The following is a 22,522-nucleotide window of genomic DNA, read 5'->3' as shown; positions in this document are numbered from 1 at the left end:
GACAATGTGATTTATTGTCCATTTTTACAGACTCATGTATTACAGTTTCATTGTGTGAAAGTATAATATATTCAACTGACATTATTTCATATTTGGAGAATGAGCATTCAACATTGCAATGTTAGCAGTTGAATAAGCATACGCTTATTAACTAATAAATACATAATTTACAACAAAAAAAATACATTAAACGTATAAGGTTTAGGTTGGTAAAACCTAAAGATAGTTAGAATAAGAATATGTGCGCATTTATTGACCTACATAGCTAAAGAAAACTAAGATATTAAATATATTATTATTCGTCAATTAATGAAAAGAGGAGAGTGATGTAGAGAGACCAGTGCTACAGTTAGCCTACCTTACGTGCTAGAGTAATCATCATTTACTCGAGTAGTCATCATCCTTCAGCTGAATTCACACGTGTCTGTCAACTGCATTGATTTCAGTTTCCAGCTTCCCTGTCAAAGTCAAGCCAAGGTTTACGGTCATACACGAAAACTATGGCCAACAATATTTGGACGAACATACTGACCATTTTTTGGTCGGTACCTCCAGCCTGGTAACTGGTAATTGGTCAATGAACTGCATTTATGCAGCGCTTTTCTAACCAGTGGCAAATCAAAGCGCTTTCCAATATTGCCTCACATTCACCCATTCATTACACACATTCAAGTTGTCAGTTAGGGTGAGGCGTCCTGCTCAGGGACACCTCGGCACTCGTAGGAGGAGCCGGGGATCGAACCAGCAACCTTTCAGTTACCAGCCAACCCGCCAACACAGTACGACCACAGCACTGAATGCAGTGCACTGCCTGGGCTGACCCGTAGGGGCGGTAGAGCCTCACCTCACGGTGTTTATCATGGGAGAAGAAGACCGCGGTACGGCGGAGAAATCGTTCATCGAAATGTTCTGTGTGCTGTACTAAGATCATTGGAAGAAAAATGTTTTAAGCAGTCGTTTATTCCGCGTTTGACTGTGAATGCACATTTATGTACACGTTCAGCTTAATATGTCGTTGAGGTTGAATAAGAAAACGCCGCGACTCTGAGCTTCTTCTAGCCTTTTTACTGTGGAAGGTTCCTCTGCACGGATCATGTAAGTATGCCAAGCTAAACATTAGTGTACTCTTAGCTCTGTATTTAGTAAGGTTACTGTTTACTTCTACAGCTTTTGGGGTTATTAAGTTGACCGGGTGAAACGTAGATGATCGGTAGATTGGAGAGCACTTGGATCAGATCTGGTTGACCTAACGTAGTGACTTAGTCATTTGTCCCTATTTAATGCCTGAGCAACTTTCTGCCTTCCGTCACCCAGCGAAAGGGGAGCATGGACGACCTTGCACACATACTGACAGACCCTCTTGGTACAAGGGAAGAAAGTAACGGGCAAATCACAGAGGAGTGTATGCTTGGAAACTGTCGGGTGAGCCTACCTGAGGATCTGCTTGAGGACGTGAGTTACTCATAGCTTTGTAGAGCTTGTGAGCCACTCAAATGTTGATATATTCTAACGTTATCTGATGTACACTGTGTTCCCTGCAGCCTGACATATTCTTCTCCGTGATGAGTGAGAGCACATGGACTGACGTGCTGTCAGATTCCCAGAGGCACCACCTGCGTCAGTTTCTGCCGCAGTTCCCAGGGAATAACGTCGCTGTGCAGGACAGTGCCGTCAGTGATCTTTTCAACAATCAAAGCTTTAGCTTTGGAAACCCCCTTCATCTGGCTCAAAGATTATTCAGAGGTGCAGCCTATTTAATATAATGATATGATCCCACTCACCCAGTCTCACACATAAACATGAACATAGTTTTAAATTAGACTTTTTTTTTTGGTTGGTGTTTATTAATTGTGTTGTGTTTTTTTTTGGATCATTGAATCCAGATGGCTACTTTAATCCTGAGGTGGTGAAGTACAGGCAGCTGTGTGCCAAGTCTCAGAGGAAGAGGCGGCTGTACTCTCTACAGCAGTACTACCACAGACTACTGAAGCAGATCCTTGTTTCCAGGAAGGTAAACACCCGCCAACACTTGTTAAAAGTAACAAGCGCTATATGCTACAAAATGGTATGCTACTACTAAGTACTACCTATCCATGACCTTGTTTTTGGCAGTTTATGTTGTATCCCTTCTGTCCATACCCATATGAATTGTTATGCTGCTGGAGAAATGCAATTGCCTTTGGGATCAATAAAGTATTTATATATATATATGTTTTTTTTTGTTGTTGTTGTTGTGGTGTTGGGTTGTAAGATGTGTGAAGGCTGAACAGCATCCTCCGTTTTTGTGTTTTTTTCCGTTGCGCGGCAGGATCTCCTGGAGCTGGCCGTACACAGCGGGTTGGACGTGCCACAGAAGAGACCTCTGAACCCCAGGAGCCAGCTAGAGCCGCAGGAGCCCCGGATCCGCAGGAGAGTGGGCCGCATCCTGAGGGAGGTGAAGGCAGAGTGTGGGGACAGCAACGCCTCGTCTGACGAGGACGGAGGTGAGTAGAGAGAGAGAGAGAGAGAGAGAGATCATGGTAAAGTGCCTGTTTCATGAAAAAGGTTGACAAAGGGAACCTTTAAATAAAGGTTTTCAGATTGTTATTTTGACAGCATTTAACTCTCCTGCCGCTCTTTAAATGGCAATACATCATTAAGTTACTTTTTATAGGAACGTCTACAAAATGACTCAGTGGTCGAATCTGAAGAAGTGCTATGGTGTTTTTTCAGAGTCATGGCCTCCAGCTCCCCAGTCCCCCTCCTCCCCCACAACCACCCTCCCCCTCCGCGTCCTACCCAGCCTCTCCACCCAGGACATGAAGACCACCGGTCAGTGATGCATCACCTTCACGTTGTAATCAAAACTTTGACCATGTGTCTTTCTTTCTGTAAACACATGTATTTATAGAGCGTTTCCTTGTTCCCTAGAAAAACACGAGCTAGGCGAGCGGGATTTGAAGAGCATGCTCCAGAACCACAGAGAGAAGAGGAAGAGGCATCCAGTAAGTAGCGCTAGACATGGTGACATGGTAACATGTTGGCCGACGTATGTTCATCTGTAATATGCAGACCCCCTTATTCCTCTGTTCTACGACCTCGTTCCCCCAGGACCACCCGGACCTCGTCACCTCTGACATCCACCTGGGGAACATGCTCTCCAGGGTCAACATAGGTCGGAAGGGCTCCACTATGGGTAAGTAAACAACAACAACTCTATAATTAGATTTAGGGATTCGGCATACTGTTTATATAAAGCAAACTTGGCGGTGAGGCGACTAAGTTACGTTTACATTTGGCAGACACAAAAAGAAAAGTTATAGCATACATCGGAGCACAAAGTTATTAGTAGTGGAAGCATGGTACAGTAGTTACAACATCACACATAGTACCTTTGACGTTGGAAGACGAGGTTTTGACCTCGTCGTGTTGCTCTCCCCCCACCAGCTCTGTTTGACCTGGCTTTGCCTAAGAAGAAGATCAAAGAGGAGAGGAGGAAGAAGAGGTTGAGGACAACAGTGAAGCTGGAGGCTGAGGACCCATGTGAGGCCCTCATGCCTTCCGACCCCGCGGCTCTATCAGCCAATCACGTCCCCTCTCTCCCCGACACGCCCACCCCACCACCCCTGGCCAACGTCAAGGAGGAGTGAGCTGCCTGCTTTTACTCTGATGTTATATACAGTATTGTACTTTACGTACAGCTATTAACGAGCATTATCAGTTGTATACACAGTGCTGTATAGTTAGAAGTAAATACAGTGTTACATAGACTCTAATTATACATACATACATACATACATACATACATACATACAGCAATAGTTATATATTCAATAATATATGCAGCATTATATTGACAATAATAATTTACTGTGGCATCGAAATTCTTCTTGAGAACATTGGCCTGCTTAATAAATGCAGAATTCATTAAATAAATCACAATTATAGGAATATATATATATATATATATATATATATATATCACAAAGCGGTTGTATGCAGAGGGTGAAAAGTGACTTTTCACACAAGTGACTTTAGTAACCACTATATATATATATATATATATATATAGTGGTTACTAAAGTCACTTTTCACCCATATATATATATATATATATATAGTGGTTACTAAAGTCACTGCCATTTCATTATTGAAGAAGGGAATAATACAGCAAATGTAGGAAGTAAGAAGTTGTTGTGTTCCAGGGTCATAGAGGAGTGCCAGAGCAGCCCGGCGGTGGTGGAGGAGATCTCCGTCAGCTTCTTCAACCTGCTGGAGACCATCATGAAGACAGAGAACCTCTCCAGCACCTCTCTGGTAGGACGCTGGGCCAGACACCCAGACATGCACCTGTAATGTGAATGCTTGCCTGGTGTTTTTCTACATAATTTTTTTTTCGGATTTTATTTCCAGCTGGAGGAGAAAGTTCAAACATGGCAGTCGTCTCCTGCCACCTCCCTCAACCCCTGGTTTTCCTTTGCTTCCTGTTGGTCGGAGTTAGTACTTCCTGCCCTGCAGTTTCTCGCTGGAGAGGCCAAAGGTCAGCCTGTTCCCTCCTTCACTCTCCTACCCCCCTGTAGAACCGCAATACATTTCACCCTCTGCATACAACCGCTTTACCACTGGTGGCGGTGGCTACTGGTAGCTTGAGCATCTTAATGTTACCGGCTACGCCGCTGCTGTAGGCTCCATGTGTTTGATTGTATTTCCTCCTGCTGGTTGTATCCCAGATGGCATGATGACGCTGCCCACCGGCTTCACTCCCTACGTGGAGTTCGGGGACCAGTCCCAGCAGTGGAGGTGGATCGGTAGGCTGTTTGTTTGTTTGTCTGTAGCACTGCTTTGTAACAGTTGTGTACAGTGAGTGTTGGGAGAGGACTTTGACCCTCAGAGAAAACAAAGACGTCCTAAAACAGTGGTTTTGGCCATCAGTAAAACTCAATGGTCATCAGGACCTTTTGAGAACCTCACCACCTCAGACAATAAACAATACACATGCAGTGGCTGAGCACAGAGTGCCAGTGCCCCCTTTTTATGCAATTATTATTTAAGGCTATGGCCATATAAAGAAATAGTCAGCAACGCTGCTTAGGCTCCCAGTGTGTTTATTTAGCAAACAAAATTAACACATACATAACGCATAACATCAATAGAAAACAGGATTGAATGCACAAAGCAAACCAATTTTTTTAAATAATATCCCCTACCATTATTAAGTAAAGGTAGGGGGAAAAATGTATTCATATAAGAATCGTGAGTCTTATCGTGAGCCGAAACTTTTTCACTCACAACTTCCAAAAATCTATTTAAAAATGAATAAATAAATGCATGTGTGTTTACATTATTGCAATCAGTTGATTAGAATAAACGTTTGATCAGTGAGAACCGAAAGATTCACCACCCTAATAATAAGTCCTAATACTATATTAACTGAACAATATTTATCATATATTTTTTTATTTATTTAGAAACATATTATCCATATAATCTTTTCTATTATGGTAATTGTATCTATTTCTAGAATGCAATCCGACATACCACCCGCAGTACCTTCACGTACTACCAGTGGTACTTGTACCACAGGTTGAAAAACACTGTTCTCAAAGACATTGCTATTATGCTTTCTCTAGCTGCACTTTTGTTCCTAGCTGGTGGTAGTAAGTGGTTGTTGTTATTTCATCCTTGTGAAATGTTTGATCCGTTGACGGAAAATAAATCTTTCTAATCTTATCTTACGATCTTGTGTTTTTAGGGCCCAGTCTAGATGCAGAGAAGGACCTCAGTGCGTTGTGTCAACTGTGGATAGATTCCAAGGACCTGGTAGTCAAGGTACCATCTCAACATTTGACCATCTATGGGAAATACCTGAATTCAAATGATATGAATGACTATGGCTTTCCCCATAAGTATTATTCAATAAGAGGGTCTCTTGTTTCTTTCACAGATGGAGCATGAAGACCTATCGGAGATAACCTCCCCCATGCCTAGGGTGTACGTGTCATAGGTTACAGCAACACGCACATTCAATACAGTCCTATGTTTCAAAGAGCATGAGAAGTGATGTGCGTCTTGTCTTCCCGTATCCCAGCAGCTGGACCGACTACGTGGTGCGACCCAGCACGGGAGACGAGAGACACGTCTTCCAGATCCAGGTTGGGAATGTTGGATTTACATTTTACATTAAGGCGTTTAGCATACTCCTTTATCCAAAGCGACTCACAAGTGAGGCTGAACAACCAAAGCAGTTAGAGTGACTACCAAATTGCAAAGGGAGTTTCTAAAAAAAAGAACAGTTGGGCAGAGTAACAACAGAGACTTCTGCTAACAGAAAATGTGAATAATGATACACATTGGAAATTCAACACCAGTGCTCAAACAAAGTGGCCCAGACGGTTGAGGAAATGTTCTCTGAAGAACAGCGTCACGATCGCGTCATTGGATGAATGGAGTCCTGACCAGTTTACCTCCTTGGCTTTTGTTCTCTTTCTTCCTGGCTTCAACCAAACATGAACGCCTCTTTTGGACAGGACCATCCGTGTGGAACTTGGTCGGATGCGTTTGCTTTTTCATTAAATTGACACAAATGGATGATCACGACAACAACTCTGGTCCCTGCAGGAACAACAGCGCTACGACCAGCCACACAAGGCCTTCACCTTCCGGATGCATGGCTTCGAGTCGGTGGTGGGGCCCGTCAAGGGGGTCTTCGACAAGGAGATGTCCCTGAACAAGGCCCGGGAGCACACCCTGCTGCGGTCCGACCGGCCGGCCTACGTCACCATCCTCTCCCTGGGTAAGATAGGACACTGGAGTGGATAGGGTAGGGCTGTCTTTCTACTGTGACTACCAATCCCTACCCATGTTATAATATAATTTTTTTGTTATGTCTATTATGTTGAATCTCATCAATTCTGTCATGTGATTTGGTATGCCCCTGGAAAACTGGAATTTCATTCATTTAACAATCATGTCGTTACTTATCTTTTGGTCAAAGCATCCTTATTGGGTTAGGACAATTGCCATGACATGAAGAAACTCACAATTTTAACTAGATTCTCTTTTGTTTTTGGTTTTCATATTTAGGCATCAAGTGCTTCCAGTGCCATCTATGAAAAATGACCAGACTCCAGTCTTTATGTATTCATGCATTCATGTATATGTTCCTCTCCTGTGGTCCCCAGTGCGAGACGCGGCGGCCCGGCTTCCTAACGGAGAGGGGACACGGGCGGAGATCTGTGAGCTCCTGAAGGACTCCCAGTTCCTGGCCCCTGATGTCACCAGCGCCCAGGTCAGGACCTCTCTGCTCTTTGATGGATTTGTGTTTGTTTTAGCTGATGACCGAGACCGTAAAAGACAAGTAAAAGTAAGGCAATCACGGAAATAGTTTTACAGGAAGTCTAACTATCTAATAAGTTGCTTTGGATAAAAGTTTTAGCCTAATGACTGAATAGTAATTACTTTAACATCACATACACACATACACACACATACTCACTATGTAGAGCGCCTTGGGTGTCTTGAAAGCACTATATAAATGCAAATGCATCGATTATAATTAATTGTTATATAATATTATAAAATATTATTAAAATCTATAATATTCAAATGTGTTTTCTCTGACATTCTGTAGGTGAACACGGTGGTGAGCGGGGCGCTGGACCGGCTGCACTACGAGAAAGACCCGTGTGTGAAGTACGACATCGGACGCAAGTTGTGGATCTACCTGCACCGCGACCGCAGCCAGGAGGAGTTTGGTGAGACGCGTCAGAATAGGATCAGATAAGATGGGCTTTATTAATCCACGGTGGGAAGTTACGCGGTTGCAGCGAGTGTACCGATCGTAATACGAGTTGAAAACGTATGTTTGTATACACAATAGGAGTAAGACAAAGGTTCATGCATAATGTAAACAATAGTAGTGGTTATCCACTGACATCATTATTGACTTGGATTGTTTGGGTCATCATTAAATATTCCCCTTCAAAATGGTTTTAGGCAAAACTATTTGACTATGGAAGTTGACATAGGCAGGCCAGGCAAACGCCACTTAGTCATCCAAAACCTCTCTCTTGTGTCCTCCAGAGCGTATTCACCAGGCCCAAGCTGCTGCAGCCAAAGCCAGGAAAGCTCTTCAGCAGAAACCCAAACCTGCCTCTAAACCGGTGAGCACCAGAGCCGCCACCATGATGCTGCAGTTTAATCTGCCTGCTCTGTGATTCCCACGCTAGATTGTGCAACGCGGTTGTATTTCATTGCATTTGCTTAGTTAGTTTTGTTGTTGTTTTTTGCGGTGGAAATTCTGGTCGTACCACTTTGCTTTATCTTTTATTGTTTATCGCAGTGTGCGATCTGTAGCCCTGGTGGTGGTGTGTTTTCTCCCATACTGAGGCATGAACTCATGGACTCATGTTCTAGTCACATATGATTAACAAAGTAATGATGATGTTGCAGAAGTCTGGGAGCAAAGAGCCAGGCGGTAAGAGCCAAGGCTCCGTGGAGGGCGGACTGGAGTCCAATCCCATGTCCCCCATCCCCACCACCCCCAGCACGCCCGGCACCCCCAAATCTCCCCTGCCCTCCACAGTGAGCACCCCCACCAAGACGGGGGTCCCGGACATGGTGAAGAGCAGCCCAGGGTCGGTGGAACGATAAAACACTCTTGATATAATAGATGAATAACAGATATTATGATTTGGTTTGTCAAATGTTTCTCGTTTTCTCATTAAGTGCTAACAAACTACAGCTGTGCTTTTGTCTGCTCTAGTTGTGCTACATTTGTGTTGCAGGTAGGCTACAGTCTGCTACAGCTATGCTACATTGGTATACAGTCGCCATAGCTATCTATATTACAGCTATGCTACAGTTTTACTTCAGCTCTGGTGCATTGTGCTAGAGTCGGCGGTGGCGAGCTGTAATCAGCTATGCCACAGTTATACTACAGCTTTGCCACGGTACACCCGAGTGGCAGGTGGCAGTGCTCCTCCCCTCACCCCCTGCTGCTCTGCTCCCCCTCCAGGGTGCTGCTGGTGGCCCCTCCCTCCATGCCCCAGCTGGGCTCCCTGCTGCCCAGCAGCCAGGTGGTCTCTGCGGCCGCCCAGCCCTCCTCCTCCTCCTCCTCCTCCTCCTCCACCGCCTCCACCCACCAGCACACCGCCCGGCTGGTCAGCCACCTGGCGGCCGGGGCCCTGCCCCAGGTCCGCATGGTGTCGGCCCAGCCCGGCCTGGGGGCCTCCGTCGGGGGCCCGCAAGCCACCCTGCTGCACCAGACCGCCCACCAGATCAGGGTGCCCGTCTCCATGGGAACCAAGGGCCTCTCGCAGGTACGCAACAAAGCCTCAAGACGAGGATATCTATTTTGGCGGGGAGTGTAGTCTCCAGTGGAAAGGGTGTTCGATGCTGAGCAGAAAGGTCTCTCCAGCCTGACGGTGTCCTTGAGCGAGATGTCCAGCCCCTCTCTTCTCCTTAATGAGTGAATGAATGTCTCTGTATTCACCCGTCCTACCCTCTCTGTCTCTGTATCTACCGACTAGGTGCATCTCCTCGTTCCTCAATAGCACGGATGCTAATGCTAAACAACATGTGTCTTGCAGACGGTGGTGTCCCTGCCGCTAAGGAGCCAGGCGGGGAGCAGTCCCGTGCAGGTTCCCACCGCACTGTCTGTGTCGGCCCTGGCTGTGGCCAAGCCCCGGCCCGGGTCCCCCGGGAGCCCCGCCAAGACCCTGGTCTCCCCGGCCCTCCTGCAGGGCATGACCGGCCAGAGCATCAAGCAGGTGCTCACGTGCTCCATGTGTTCGTGATACACTGAGGTTAAGGAGGATGCAGTTAAAGATAGAGGTCCTTGTACTGAGCAACCTGAAATCACTATAAAAATACGCCATTTGAATACCCTCTCCTTGTGGAGCCTATAACAAATGATTGTTTCATTATCACCCATTAGTGTTACAATGAAGAACATCATAGTGTTTGATTGTTCATATAATTCTTACTGATAACATTGTGACCCATAGTACAATAACAAAGTCCTACTGCTACACTGCTATCCAGCTGATAGAGTGCTGTGCCGTGCTCCGTTTTTAACTTTCCCATAAGCACAAACACACTGGTGCACGTGGGCCTCTGCTTCTCATTGACGCGCTCATCAGTCCTGTGCCTGGATATTGTGTTTCCATTATGGTTAGATTCCCTTTTTTTTAGGTTGTGAGAGAATAAGCCCCAAGGGAACTTTCCTCTTCTGTTTTGATTGTCTTTTTGCATTCGGATGCAAATCCACTCAGCGTCTCTCCTCAACGCTGTACTGTGTGTTGTTTCTGAAGGTGTGTCTATTACCTTATGCTTTGAGAGACGGTCTAAAGCGGTGTTCAGTCTGTTCCCTGAGCCACCCGTAAGCCGCCACATTTGCAAGTGAAACTATTTGGCCACGTTGCCATTTGATTATGCGGAGAGCCCACGGCTCTCTGACTCTATCCTGCCCGTACATTTCTTTCTTCTTTGATTTTGCCTGATTCTTTGAATAAGTCCATTAGTGGGTCGAGCCATGAGCGTCCCCGAGAGAGGTCAATTCTCTCTAGATAATTGGATGGAGGTTTTTGCTTTAATAGACAGGACTGGGAAGACAGAGAGGGAATGGTATGTAGTGTAGTGGCCGAAGGTCGGAATCAAACCTGGGTCACTACGAGGTGTAGCTAAGTGGTTAGCACACCAATGTGTAGATCCACATGCTGCCAAACAGGATTCTCCATCGATCTTGTTCGATTCTCTTATATATTTGTATGGATATTAATGCCTTTATGGACAGGACTGTATAGACTGACGGGAGAGTGTGTTGAAATGGTCCTATCATGCTGCTGGAGGCAGGAATCTGGTGGCGTCATTGGCTCAAAGCAAACACAAACCTAGCCTTGGTTCAGCTAGTGCCAAACCAAGGCAAGCCAAAACCTCTGAAGATATTGTTGGGAAAAACAGTCTGTCTAGTTACTTGACCAGATAAAATGAGACAGAGAGGTAATAAAGTCTGTCAGCACGAGGGCCTCGGATTTATTGAGTAAAGTAGCAAAGGTAATACTGATTCATAAAGCCTGAGAGATCGAATATTCTACGTCCCCTAACAGCGCTGAGGTCGTCTGTAGCTTCGCCTCCGTGGCGGTTCTGCTTCAGAAGAGCACCCGTGATCCGGTGCATGTGAAACTTATAGTTCTTTCCTAGCCAGGTGTGTGTGCTAGACTTTGTGTGGGTTATCGAGGGTTCTCTTGTCCCTGAGCCTCCGGGTTGTGTTGTCTTTCTGTGTGATATGTGTGTCCTCGCCATCTAGCTGTGGCAGAGTGTTCTCCGCAGACTGATAGGGGGGCTCGAGGGTCATCTTGACCCTCTTGAATGTGTAGTGTGTTGTGTTCGTTAGGTTTGGACCCAGAGTTGACTATATTCGTAATGTAATGTGTCCGTTAGGTTATTTTTGCCCATCAATATTCCACACGGGGCCTCACCGTTTGTGCCACCGTTCTCATGCATGTCGTTGTTTTGTGGTTTGTTTTCCGCAGGTGTCCATCACCGGCCAGCTGGGCGTGAAGACGTCCGGAGGCGGCGGCGGGATCCCCATCACGGCCACCAACCTGCGGATCCAGGGCAAGGACGTGCTGCGCCTGCCGCCCTCCTCCATCACCACGGACTCCAAGGGCCAGACGGTGCTGCGCATCACGCCCGACATGATGGCCACCCTCGCCAAGTCTCCCGTGGCGACCGTCAAGCTCTCCCCGGACTTCCTGGGCTCGGCCGGCCACGGCGGGGGGAAGAGCATCTCGGCCACGCTCCACGTGACCCCGCCCCACTCCTCCTCCTCGTCCTCCTCCTCCACCCTCTCAAGCCTGGTGACGGAGGCCGGGAAAGCAGGTAGGAAAACATATCCAGGGGCAGGATAGTGTAGATAGTGTTTACACCCAGCCGAAAGGTACTGGGTCCAATCCCCGATGTCCGCAACCAGGAGGGGGAGCTCTCCCAAATTTCGGTGTACTTGTACATGTACCTGTACATTGACAATGAAGATCTTTCATTCATTCATTCATTCATTCATTCATTCATTCATTCATTCATTCAACCCCCTGTAGCCTCACACCTGAAGCAAAATGGCCCTCAGCTGTAACTGCCCCATAGTAATCTATATCTGAATTCCGATCATTAAGGACATTTTCATGGAAGCATCTGCTAATAAATAGAAATAAAGCTCGGGTCACGTTCATGTAAGCTACCAGACCCGACCCATCCAGGCCCTCAAAAGAGAGGAGGGCCGCCAACACTCGAGGGACGATGACCAACGGTAACTGTGGAAACGATGCCGTCGCAGGTCTGAAGGCGGGCCACGCCTCCTCCTCGCTGCTGAAGGCGGGCGTGGGCGACACGGCCATCCGCCTGATGCCCACGCTGGCCGTCACCGTGGGCGACCAGAAGACCCGGACCTTCTCCACGCACGTGTCGTCGGCGCCGGGCGACGCGAAGGGCGGCGCCGCCACCATCCGCATCATGCCCGGCCTGGGGGTCATCCCGCACAAGCAGGGCCAGACCATCACCATGACGACCGTGGCCGGCAGCAAGCCGCTGACGGTGTCGGCCGGCCCCGGCGCGGTCACCATGGCGGCGGCCGGCGCCCTCGGCGCCAAGGGCATCGCGGCGTCGGCCTCGCCGCTCACCATCGGCACGGCGGCCGCCGCGGTGCGGCACGTGCCCGTCACGGCCACGGTGGTGACCACGCAGGCGGTGAGTTGGACGCGGTGGGGAAGAGCTTCAGCAACGCTATTGGAGGATGCGATGATGTTTAATTGCATACGGCTCAACTGTGTCTGCGATGTTGGGTCACTTGCACATGCAAAGGGTTGACGCTTCCAATGTCACGTAACGGGTGACCTGTGAAGCTGTTCCCTTCCGAGCCTAGCAGTCGCCGTTCTTAAATGCACGCCCCCGATGTAAACGCACTCTCTCACGGCTGGGGTGTAGCGGTGCCTTTAGAAGACGCCGGGTGTATCTTCTGTGTCTAATAATCGGATAATTATAACGCCGCGGTCGAACCCAAGTTATAGTGCAGTACGCTACCAGTCATACCTTTGGAGACATTGGTATACAGTAAGTGCCTTTTATAAGAGGCGAGGAATGTTTTTACTCTAATGTATATGTGTGTTGTCTATTTTTTTGTATTGTAGGTCTTTTAAAATGGACCTTGAGTCTAATAATAAAAGTTGTTGATAACATAAGACCTGTCCACCTCCGCCCCAACCGCAGGGTAAGCTGCCCACCAGGATCACGGTGCCTCTGTCCGTCCTCAACCAGCCGCTGAAGACCAAGAGTGTGGTGACCTCGCCCATGGTGAAGGGAAGCCTCAACACCAGGTGAGCTCAGGGGAGACACTGAGCCCACTCTGGCTTAGCCCGTCCCTGTCCCCCAGGCTCAGGCTTAGCCCGTCCCTGTCCCCCAGGCTCAGGCTTAGCCCGTCCCTGTCCCCCAGGCTCAGTCCACACACTCAGTGCATATTCAACAACAGTGGCCATGAGCACATTGTGGCAAAGAGGACAGCCATTTTCCAAAAGTTTCACCTGACCACCCAAATGAGGAACGAAAGAGTTAAAATAATCTCCAATCTCTGTTCTCCGTGACCTTAAGTGTTGTTTTTTTATGAATGGGAGGCAGAAACCCAGTGAAAAAAAGGCTTATACTATCCCTGGCCAAAAAACCTCGCTCTGCCACTTGGCTTCCGTTTAGAATCAAGATAGTCAAGATGAAAAAGTTGTTTATACCCTAATAGGCATAAGATTAAAGTAAACACACAATTTGGAAAAGTATACGGCTTTAAATAACCATGGCCTTTAACTCACATTGTGTGCTGAACTCAAGGCCAACTGAAGTCCCCCCCCCCATCACCCTGCACATATTTAGATCCAAGATGACCGCTAGATGACCGGTGAATGCGGCCCCATAGACTCAGGCCTGGTTGTGTTGTGTTGTGTGTGTGGTGTGTGTGTGTGATCCTGTGTGTAGCCTCAGCAGCCTGGGGAGGAACATCATCCTGACCACCATGCCGGCGGGCACCAAGCTCATGGCCGGGAACAAGCCGGTCAGCTTCGTCACTGCCCAGCAGCTGCAGCAGCTGCAGCAGCAGGGCCAGGCCACGCAGGTGAGGGCGCCCGTCATGTGACCTCGGCTCACCAGGTCATTTGACTGGACTCATGTCATGTGACCGTCTTTATAAAATGTGGCTGGGTTATATTCTATGGACTGGTTTGAGCATTTGGGACTCTGAACTATGGGACTTCTGTTCTTGAAAGGTGCTGTATAAATGTATTTAACTTGCATACACGACATTTACATGGATTTGCATCATGTGACTAGATTGCAGGATTTTTATACTTAAGGTGATCTTTTGTGCTCACAATAAATGTCTGCTGATTATAGGCTATAAGCGAGTCTATAGATAATGCTACAACAGACCTTTTGTAGCATTAGCTAAAAGTTTGTACCTATAAAACTTTATTTAGCTAATGCTTATAATAACACAGACGCAACCTCATAACGTAGGTTTGTACGATATCATGCTTATAAGATTGTTTGTTTGACAAAAAAAAGCTTGTGCTTATAAACTCCTTTATAGCAGTATTAGCTCATACTTAGGAGTAACTTATACACACAAGCTATATCAAAGGTCACTATTGTAGCAAGTGTATAAAACCAACTATGCTTACGCTTACCAGCTAGGTTAAAAGCCCACTCTCGCCTCTCTGTTGTGGGAGACCTCCATGATACAGTTTGTGCCCGGTGTCTAAATGTGTAAAAACCTCGTCCAGGTCCGGATCCAGACGGTTCAGACCCAGCAGATCCAACAGCACATAGCGACGGGATCTCCTAAGTCTGTGTCCACCGTGGTGGTCACCACCGCACCCTCGCTCAAGTGTCCCCCGGACCCCTCGGCCGCCCCTCAGCCATGAGGACCCCCCCCCCCCAGGGAGATCTCCATGAACACTTCAACAACCCAGTCTACTGGTTCTTCTGTGTACATGTTCTGTGTTTTTTTTTTCTTCAAAGACCGGTCCTTGGATAATTTATGTTCAACAACATTTAATACACTTAGTCTCGGTTTTGGAGGAAATCGTACAATGAGGACAATAGACGCTGTTAATATAATTGTTATATTTGTTGTTGTGTCTGTACAATGCTAATAAATGGCTTTGCTTTGTGACTTGCTGTATGTGCTTATCTGGAATAGGATCATTTATCTCCAACATGAACTCCTTCAAGTAGTTTATTGGCAGATGTGCAGTATGACATATTTTCAGGATTTCATAAGACATGGCAACTTTTGACATAGTAATCAAACCATAAAAACATGAACAAAAATGTTTAGATATTTTTATATCATCATATTGGCTAGCTTTGTTATCTATCCAAACGCTTTTGTAAATTACCATGTTACAGTGGGTTATAGTTTGTATACAGTGCATGGTAATTTGTTCCAGTCCTTCATTCAGTAAGATATTCAGTTGATCATTCTTACATTGTAAGTTTATGTACAATTATGTACAATTTCATTGTACATACAGTAACTAATAATCGCATTGAAAATATATATTACCTGTTTTAAATACATGATGGATCGAAATATATTGTATCACTTCACAATGTATGGGCCTGTGTAAATTACTCTTCGTCCGTGTCGTCAAGCAGTGCCTTCTGGGAAGAGTTGGTCGTGTTCCTCATGCCCAGCTCCACGTTCCTGCTGTCTCCAGACACTCTTTTCACTATTCTGTTGAAACAAACCAACAATTGTTCTTCAGCATAATGAAAGGTATTAATAATTAGCTATTACACAAATGGGACACTTTTGAAATAACTTAACTTAATAACCAAGACTTTGAGATATTTCAATACAGTTAATATTTAACATAATATTTAACAAGGATTTTCAACAGTCATTCATATATAAATATATACAGTATATATTATATATATTCTGACAGACCAAACAATACCCTTTGTAAAGGTGCAGAACTCAACGTTTATATTTGCCAATAGTTCAAGTCTGTACAGTATCTGGTAAAAAATTGTTATAGTAAGGTAGGTAGTAAACCCCAAAATCACTTATTTCCGTCGGCAACCTCAAGAGTTTTGTGAAGATTTCTGTTATTTTTGACCCACTGTCATTTTAATTTGGTGCTACTTACGAACAAACCAGGAGCGATACGATGCTGGTGAGGAGCAGGGCCATGGCTAAGTGCCAGCAGAAGCACATGGTGGTGAACATGACATTGTTGTGCAACGTTAAATCCCACTGTGGTCCACTTAAGGGGTACAGCACACATCCAATCTGAGAACAAGGTAAACAAATAGTGATGAATGAATGACCAGGGACAAGTAGGATTTGGCATCAGACAGTACGTGCAGCATTGATGCAAATTCTTTTTGTGTGACTGGATGTTGATTTTGAAACTGGAATGCATAAACGAAATGAATCCTGAATAACCGGCCTTACCAGACCAGCATGTCAGTGCTCATTATTACAGTTACCACAATACATCTACTGTTGAGGCTGTCTACACAAAAAGTAGTACAGAAAGTACACAAAAAAAACACTTATTTTGCAAGTTGATTGCAAGTGAATGAGAATTAAAAGATGTTGAGTTGTATTTAAAGGGCTACTATTGGTCCACGCTGTGTGATGCTGAACTTTTGTGACAGCACAAGTTGGACTTGTAATGTCACTACATGGGTTATGGTAGCACATTTACCCTATAGTGACATTATAGGCTAAGTGACCATACACGCTAAATCCACCCTTTTGTGACATCACAAGTGGGACTTGTGATGTCACTACAGGGATACGGTACATTTACCCTGTAGCAACACTATAGGCTAGGAAGTGGCTCTAGGTCTGAATCTACCCTAAAGGGACTCAATCAGACAAATCAACCCTATGGTGACATCACAAGGGGGAGTGTCCTTATCCTAAGGGGGAGTGTCCTCATCACAAGGGGTGTGTGTGTCTACGTGTGCTTCCGGTACCTGGTAAAACCAGGTGCCCTGCAGGAAGAAGAGGCAAGCCAGGAACAGCTCCAGGACGATGTGGTCCCTGAGGAACACCAGCAGCGCGGCGGTGGCCGAGCCCGCAAACACGGGCACCAGCAGCAGCGTGTGCACGTGGGCGTCCAGGGGGGGCCGGCTGTGCAGGTGATAGTAGAACAGGAACCCTGACCGGACATGGGGGGGAACAGGAACATCAGGATTACCCTGAGAGCTTTGACTCAACTATGGACCCACTGTGTGAAAAGCAAATTCGTTTTTTTTTGCCATTTATAATACTGTACTGTACTATACTGTACATTGCAGTACAGTATGTACTGTATACTGCTATACTGTATTATACAGCAATGCCCTATAATATTGCATGGTTTACTAGACATATATATTCTACTATACTACACTGTAGTTGAAGATATTAAACCATAATATACTGTACTATAATATATTGTACGGTACAACCGTACTATGCTGTACAACCCCACGGTAGTGTAATGATACACCACTATGATGATAAAGTATACTATACTACCCTATAACGTACCTTCGACAAACAGCGCCAGAGAGAGGGACATCCGATTTATGCCGAGGGGCGTGGACTTAATCAAGGTGGCGATGACGTTGGCGAAGCCGGCGATGCCAAAGAACAGGTACATGGTGCTGTGCTGCCAGTTCATCAGCTTCACCCAGGCCCCGCTGCTGTGGTCGTACAGCCGCGCGTGGGGCCCGTCCACCACAAACTGCTCCACCATGATGCCTGCAGCCCAGGGGGACACACCGGGAGATGGGAGTCAAGGGGGGAGAGAGTGTGAGGAGGGCGACTGAGTTGTACATGACTGGGTTTTGACAGGGGTTCCGTATACGTGAGGTCGAACTGAGATTATTATGGGGTCTCGTGAGATTGCTGAATCGCTGGAACACTGTTGTGTCATGTCACGCAAAGTTTGTTAATTCTGTTGAGCACTTTCATGTCAAGTTAAAATCACTCATGTCTAGTCTTGTCGTTCACTTCCTGTTTTATTTTGTAGTTTCCTTTTCCCTCTCGTTTCAGGCACTTGAATTCCCTCCACTGTGATTGCCTCCCCGGTCCCTGATTCGTCTCACCTGTGTTCCCCTCTCTCATGTATAAATAGCCCTTGTTTCCCTTTGTCTAATGTCAGTTTGTCTTGCGTCCCATGCGATTTGTCAAGTGTCAGTATTTGCCTGTTTTTTGTGCCCAGATACTTACTGCATTTAATCGTGTTTTGTAACCTCCTTAGTGAGCACCTTTTGTTATAGTTTTGTATCCTCCATGAGAGCGTCTTTTGTTACCTTTTTCTAGTAAAGCGTTTTTGGTTAAAACATACTGCCGTCTTCTGAGTTTTGCTTCTGAGTCCCTGTCCCGGCGTGTCAAGGCATGACATGTCAAGGCGTGACATGTTGGACAAGCGGTTAGGACAGTTCCAATCCTTTTTGGCCCATTTATAGGTCTTAACAATTCTATAAGTTGTATAATTACATTAACATATGCCCATAATATCAATATCCCAGCGAGTGTATGTGGATTCGCACCACGTTAATTCAATCGTGGATAAAAATCATTTCGGTCTTGTGGTTGTTTAAACAAGACCTTTATAAATCAGGTTATCAGATATCTATAGCTCATATGTTTACGGTGATCCCATACATAAATTAGGTGACCACAAGTGGGGTCCTGACCCACAGGTCTGGAAACACTTTAAGTTAAGAGGATCACTAACCGACAAATGCAGCAAACATTGTGAATCCCCCCTCCACGTATTCCATCTTTCTGAGGAAGGTGGGCGCCTTCTGCCGCCCGCTGGTCTTGCCCTTCCTCCAGTGGTGGCAGAGCGTGTGTTTGACGGCCAGCCAGAGGCCGTACAGCAGGAAGAAGGTGCCCGGAATGGCATGGCCTCCAAAGTTGGCCATCTTTTACATAAACGTGTAGAGACGTCACACCAACCCCCCCGATACCCTGGGATGGAAGGAGAATCCATGGTTAATATGATAATTCACACAAGATACTTCAATGTATTAGACAGCTTCATCTCAAAAAAAAAACCTTGCCTCTCGAGAGTGAAGAGAATTTCAGTTTTCAGGTTATTACAATAAACTCTTTAAAGGTCCCATGACATGGCACCAGGTGTGACTGTGATTAGACCAACAAGCCGTTTTTGAAATTCTGTCTCTTATGACATCAAGTGGGCGTGTCCACCTTGATGTGTGACGGATAGATGAACAACGTTTGCTACAGTCCACTGGGTAGGCTGGTAGACTGATCTATCCAGCACACATCTAGGTGGACACGCCCACTTGTGATTTCATAAGAGACCGATTTTCAAAACGGCTTGTAAGGCTAATCACACTGACACCTGGTGGTATGTCATGGGACCTTTAAGTTACGAGTTACGTTAAAATACAGTTTTAATGATTTCCACAGAGGAGAGTCCTGTAAAGCATCTATTCTAAAATGGGAATGACTTTTCACATGGAGGAATAAACCACCCAGGGTCAGCACACCCAGCCTGGTTCAGGAAGGCTGATAAGGCTGTTGCTTCCTTGGACGGGGACAGGGACTTGGAGTTTGAACTGCCTAAGGTTAAGTCGCTGCCATATATGAAATAGATGAGGCAACAGAGAGGTGAATATGTGAATGAGAACGGGGGTGGGATGCAAGGAGCCAGATCATCTTTAAGCATGATCTCCACAAGCAATACATTGCCTAAGGTGTACGTATATTAACTAAAGCACATGTTTAAAGCCTGCAGATGAGCCACCATAGACTCCCAAACAAAAGCTGCATTCATTCATTTCCCAGCCCTCAATTCATGATTGGTGGGTGGTAGACCTTTACAATGTTTACTCTTGAGTCATGAGCTGTCTTTCAGACGGTGCTGTGTCGATCTGTACACACAGACAAGCTGCTACTTCCTTGTTTGTGTTGGAAACACACAATTTATTAAAATGGAATGGGATAGGATTTTCTTGACTCAATGAGTATAGAAAGATTTATTTTCTGTTTCTGATAGACACCTAGAATGCATGTATGTATGTATAAGTTGATTTTTTGATACCTTTTCAACATAATAAAATAATATTAATAAATAATAAATAATAATAATTAAAGATTAAATGAAATAAGATTGCATATTTCATCATTTGATGTTTTTAATGGTTTGCTTCTCTGTGGTGTCTCTGTGGTGTCCGTACTAACTGGAATAGGTTGTCAGACAAGTTTTTCTGGGTTAACCCCTTGTTACATAGTACTCATTGTGTGATTAGTTGTCAGCTTTATTTGGAAATGTTCTCACATTTCTAAATAAACCAGCTTTTGTTGTGTTGGTTTGAGTTTTGGTTAAGTTATTTTTTAAGAAATAAATTATGAAATCATATGCAGAAAAACATTTGCAAAATGAAAAAACTCTCTGTTCTGTGATATTTTCTCCTTATATCTATATGTATATTACAGTCATAAAATCATATCACTGACATCCCATCTCATCCATAAAACACAAAGACCTATTTACATCTTGACAATTTCCATCATGGCACAAAACAAATACATGCACTACCTTTTCTTTTTGCTGCTGTTGTATCCTGATTGGTATGAATGTCTCTTACAGTCCTGGCAGGTGAACGCGTGTGTCAGGACTGGTCGGTTTTACCAGAGAGCACACTTGTTGACAGTACATAGCCCCGCCCCCATCATTTACATTGCTGTTCTGCCACACGTGAGGTCTTGCGAGAAACTTACTAACAGTCAAGCAAATCAAGGGCGGCTCTACCTGTGCACATTTAGAGTAACACATTTAAATATGAATACATTCATTTACATATGGAGACCTATCTGATACTAAAATACAGGTTCTCGGTGAGGGAAAGAGCCAGTGATGTAATGTTTATTTCACAACCGTGAGATCTTTAGTGGATAGGAGTTAATGTATAACCTTGAAATGGGCAGTAAGAGAGAGAGAGAGAGAGAGAGAGAGAGAGAGAGAGAGAGACAAAGAGACAGAGAGAGAGAGAGACAAAGAGACACAGAGAGAGCGAGAGAGAGAGAGAGAGAGAGAGAGACAGAGACAGAGGACAGAGAGAGAGAGATAGAGAGAGAGAGAGAGAGAGACAGAGACAGAGAGAGAGAGAGAGACAGAGAGAGAGAGAGAGAGAGAGAGACCGGGTTTTCAATGAACTTTACACCCATTTAACAGACCTTTTTTATTGCAGCAATTTTCAACAACTATGAACACCATGCCTTTCCTCGGCGGACAAACCCCATATGCAAACAATAATCATGGATCTACTGGAGAGGAATACAACCTGACAAAAACCTTGTACATGTATCAACAAAAAAAAAAAAAAATTCACCCACAAAGGTTTTATTGCTAGATCTAGATACTAGAACTGTCGGTGGGCGTGGGGACCCAGATAGGTGATGATGATGATGATGATGATGAAGACGAAGGTGCGCGTGGAGCCTAGGGCGATGAAGACTGGGGGGGGGGGGGGGGGGGGAGGAAGGCTAGAGGATGGCACAGAAGAGCTTCTTCTCTCTGAAGGGGTTCTCGGCCGAGGCCATGGGGTTGACGAGGGGGTCGTCCTTAGCGTTGCCCTCGCAGTACGCCATCAGCTCCGCCGCCGCTTTGGATATCTGGTGGGGAGGGGGTGAGTGTGTATGAGGTGGTGAGTGTGTGTGTGTGTTTGTGTGTGTGTGTGTGTGTGTGCGTGTGTATGTGTGTGTGTGTGTGTGTGAGGTGGTGAGTGTGTGTAGAGGGGTGAGTGTGGAGGGGTGAGTATGTGTGTGTGGAGGGGTGAGTGGGAGTGTGTGTGTGTGTGTGTGTGTGAGGTGGTGATTGTGTGTGGAGGGGTGAGAATGTGTGTGTGTGTGTGTGTGTGTGTGTGTGTGTGTGTGTGTGTGTGTGTGTGTGTGTGTGAGAGGTGGTGAGTGTGTGTGGAGGGGTGAGTATGTGTGTGTGGGGTGTGTGGACGTGTGGCACGGGGGTGTGTGTGTGTGAGTGTGGGTATGAGTGGGTGTTAGTCATTCCCTCCTTTTACCTAAGGATTGTCCCGTAATATGATTCATACATAAATATTGACTTTGGTTTTTGAGAGCATTTTGAATGGCATGACGCTGATACTAACCATCATTCTCTCAATATTGACCTCCAGTTTCAGTTGTTCAACTGTCTTCCGGGCGTCTGCGATCTTAGCCATGTTATTGGACATGCTGAGAGGGCTCCACCTACAGCACACACAAAGGATGAATGGGGATTGATGTACACATGCAATATCTAGGTTCAGATCTATATACCTTTAGATATATACATACACTATATATTTGTATATACCTTTTTAAAGCACATCTGTACTATACTATAGTATTGTACTCTACTATACACCACACTTCAATCTAGTCTACTATACTACACTACACTATACTCCAGTACACTACAGTATACTTTACACAACATGTGGAGATATCCCACACACGTCTTTAGTT

At 45.6% G+C, this 22,522-nt stretch overlaps 3 protein-coding genes across 3 annotated transcripts; 1 reads left to right on the top strand and 2 right to left on the bottom strand.

Moving 5' to 3' along the window:
• The first annotated feature begins 880 nt into the window (after window positions 1-880).
• Window positions 881-15,183, top strand: nfrkb (nuclear factor related to kappaB binding protein). The gene is made up of 27 exons (XM_084473729.1): window positions 881-1,095; window positions 1,315-1,452; window positions 1,542-1,743; window positions 1,884-2,011; window positions 2,309-2,483; window positions 2,713-2,811; window positions 2,911-2,984; window positions 3,091-3,175; window positions 3,427-3,625; window positions 4,185-4,296; window positions 4,393-4,519; window positions 4,710-4,787; window positions 5,732-5,808; window positions 5,924-5,970; window positions 6,068-6,131; window positions 6,598-6,772; window positions 7,161-7,267; window positions 7,610-7,733; window positions 8,062-8,141; window positions 8,431-8,615; window positions 8,996-9,299; window positions 9,570-9,749; window positions 11,514-11,862; window positions 12,314-12,723; window positions 13,243-13,349; window positions 13,996-14,131; window positions 14,799-15,183. The coding sequence occupies exons 2-27, from the start codon at window positions 1,327-1,329 to the stop codon at window positions 14,937-14,939; spliced, it is 3,891 nt and encodes a 1,296-aa protein (XP_084329855.1). The 5' UTR covers window positions 881-1,095; window positions 1,315-1,326; the 3' UTR covers window positions 14,940-15,183.
• A 465-nt stretch (window positions 15,184-15,648) lies between these two features.
• tmem45b (transmembrane protein 45B) lies at window positions 15,649-18,954 on the bottom strand (the record flags this gene model as incomplete). Its single annotated transcript, XM_084474154.1, has 5 exons — window positions 15,649-15,754; window positions 16,173-16,315; window positions 17,011-17,195; window positions 17,570-17,782; window positions 18,765-18,954. 5 exons carry the CDS (start codon window positions 18,952-18,954, stop codon window positions 15,649-15,651), a joined length of 837 nt encoding a protein of 278 aa, XP_084330280.1.
• A 2,590-nt stretch (window positions 18,955-21,544) lies between these two features.
• On the bottom strand, window positions 21,545-22,248 carry gng8 (guanine nucleotide binding protein (G protein), gamma 8; the record flags this gene model as incomplete). Its single annotated transcript, XM_084474038.1, has 2 exons — window positions 21,545-21,673; window positions 22,165-22,248. The coding sequence occupies 2 exons, from the start codon at window positions 22,246-22,248 to the stop codon at window positions 21,545-21,547; spliced, it is 213 nt and encodes a 70-aa protein (XP_084330164.1).
• Between the last annotated feature and the right edge of the window lie 274 nt (window positions 22,249-22,522).

The sequence above is a fragment of the Micromesistius poutassou genome (genome assembly GCF_964030765.1).
Source record: "Micromesistius poutassou genome assembly, chromosome: 10".
NCBI lineage: Eukaryota > Metazoa > Chordata > Actinopteri > Gadiformes > Gadidae > Micromesistius > Micromesistius poutassou.
The sequence above is the reverse complement of the archived record's forward strand: the minus strand, read 5'-3'. Positions and strand labels throughout refer to the sequence as shown.

Excerpts from the sequence above, each read along its gene's own strand:
- nfrkb (XM_084473729.1), top strand. The coding sequence starts at position 1,327 with ATGGACGACCTTGCACACATACTGACAGACCCTCTTGGTACAAGGGAA. Across the intron at positions 4,520-4,709 it reads TCTCGCTGGAGAGGCCAAAG|ATGGCATGATGACGCTGCCC; the intron begins GTCAGCCTGTTC and ends GTTGTATCCCAG. Across the intron at positions 9,300-9,569 it reads GAACCAAGGGCCTCTCGCAG|ACGGTGGTGTCCCTGCCGCT; the intron begins GTACGCAACAAA and ends TGTGTCTTGCAG.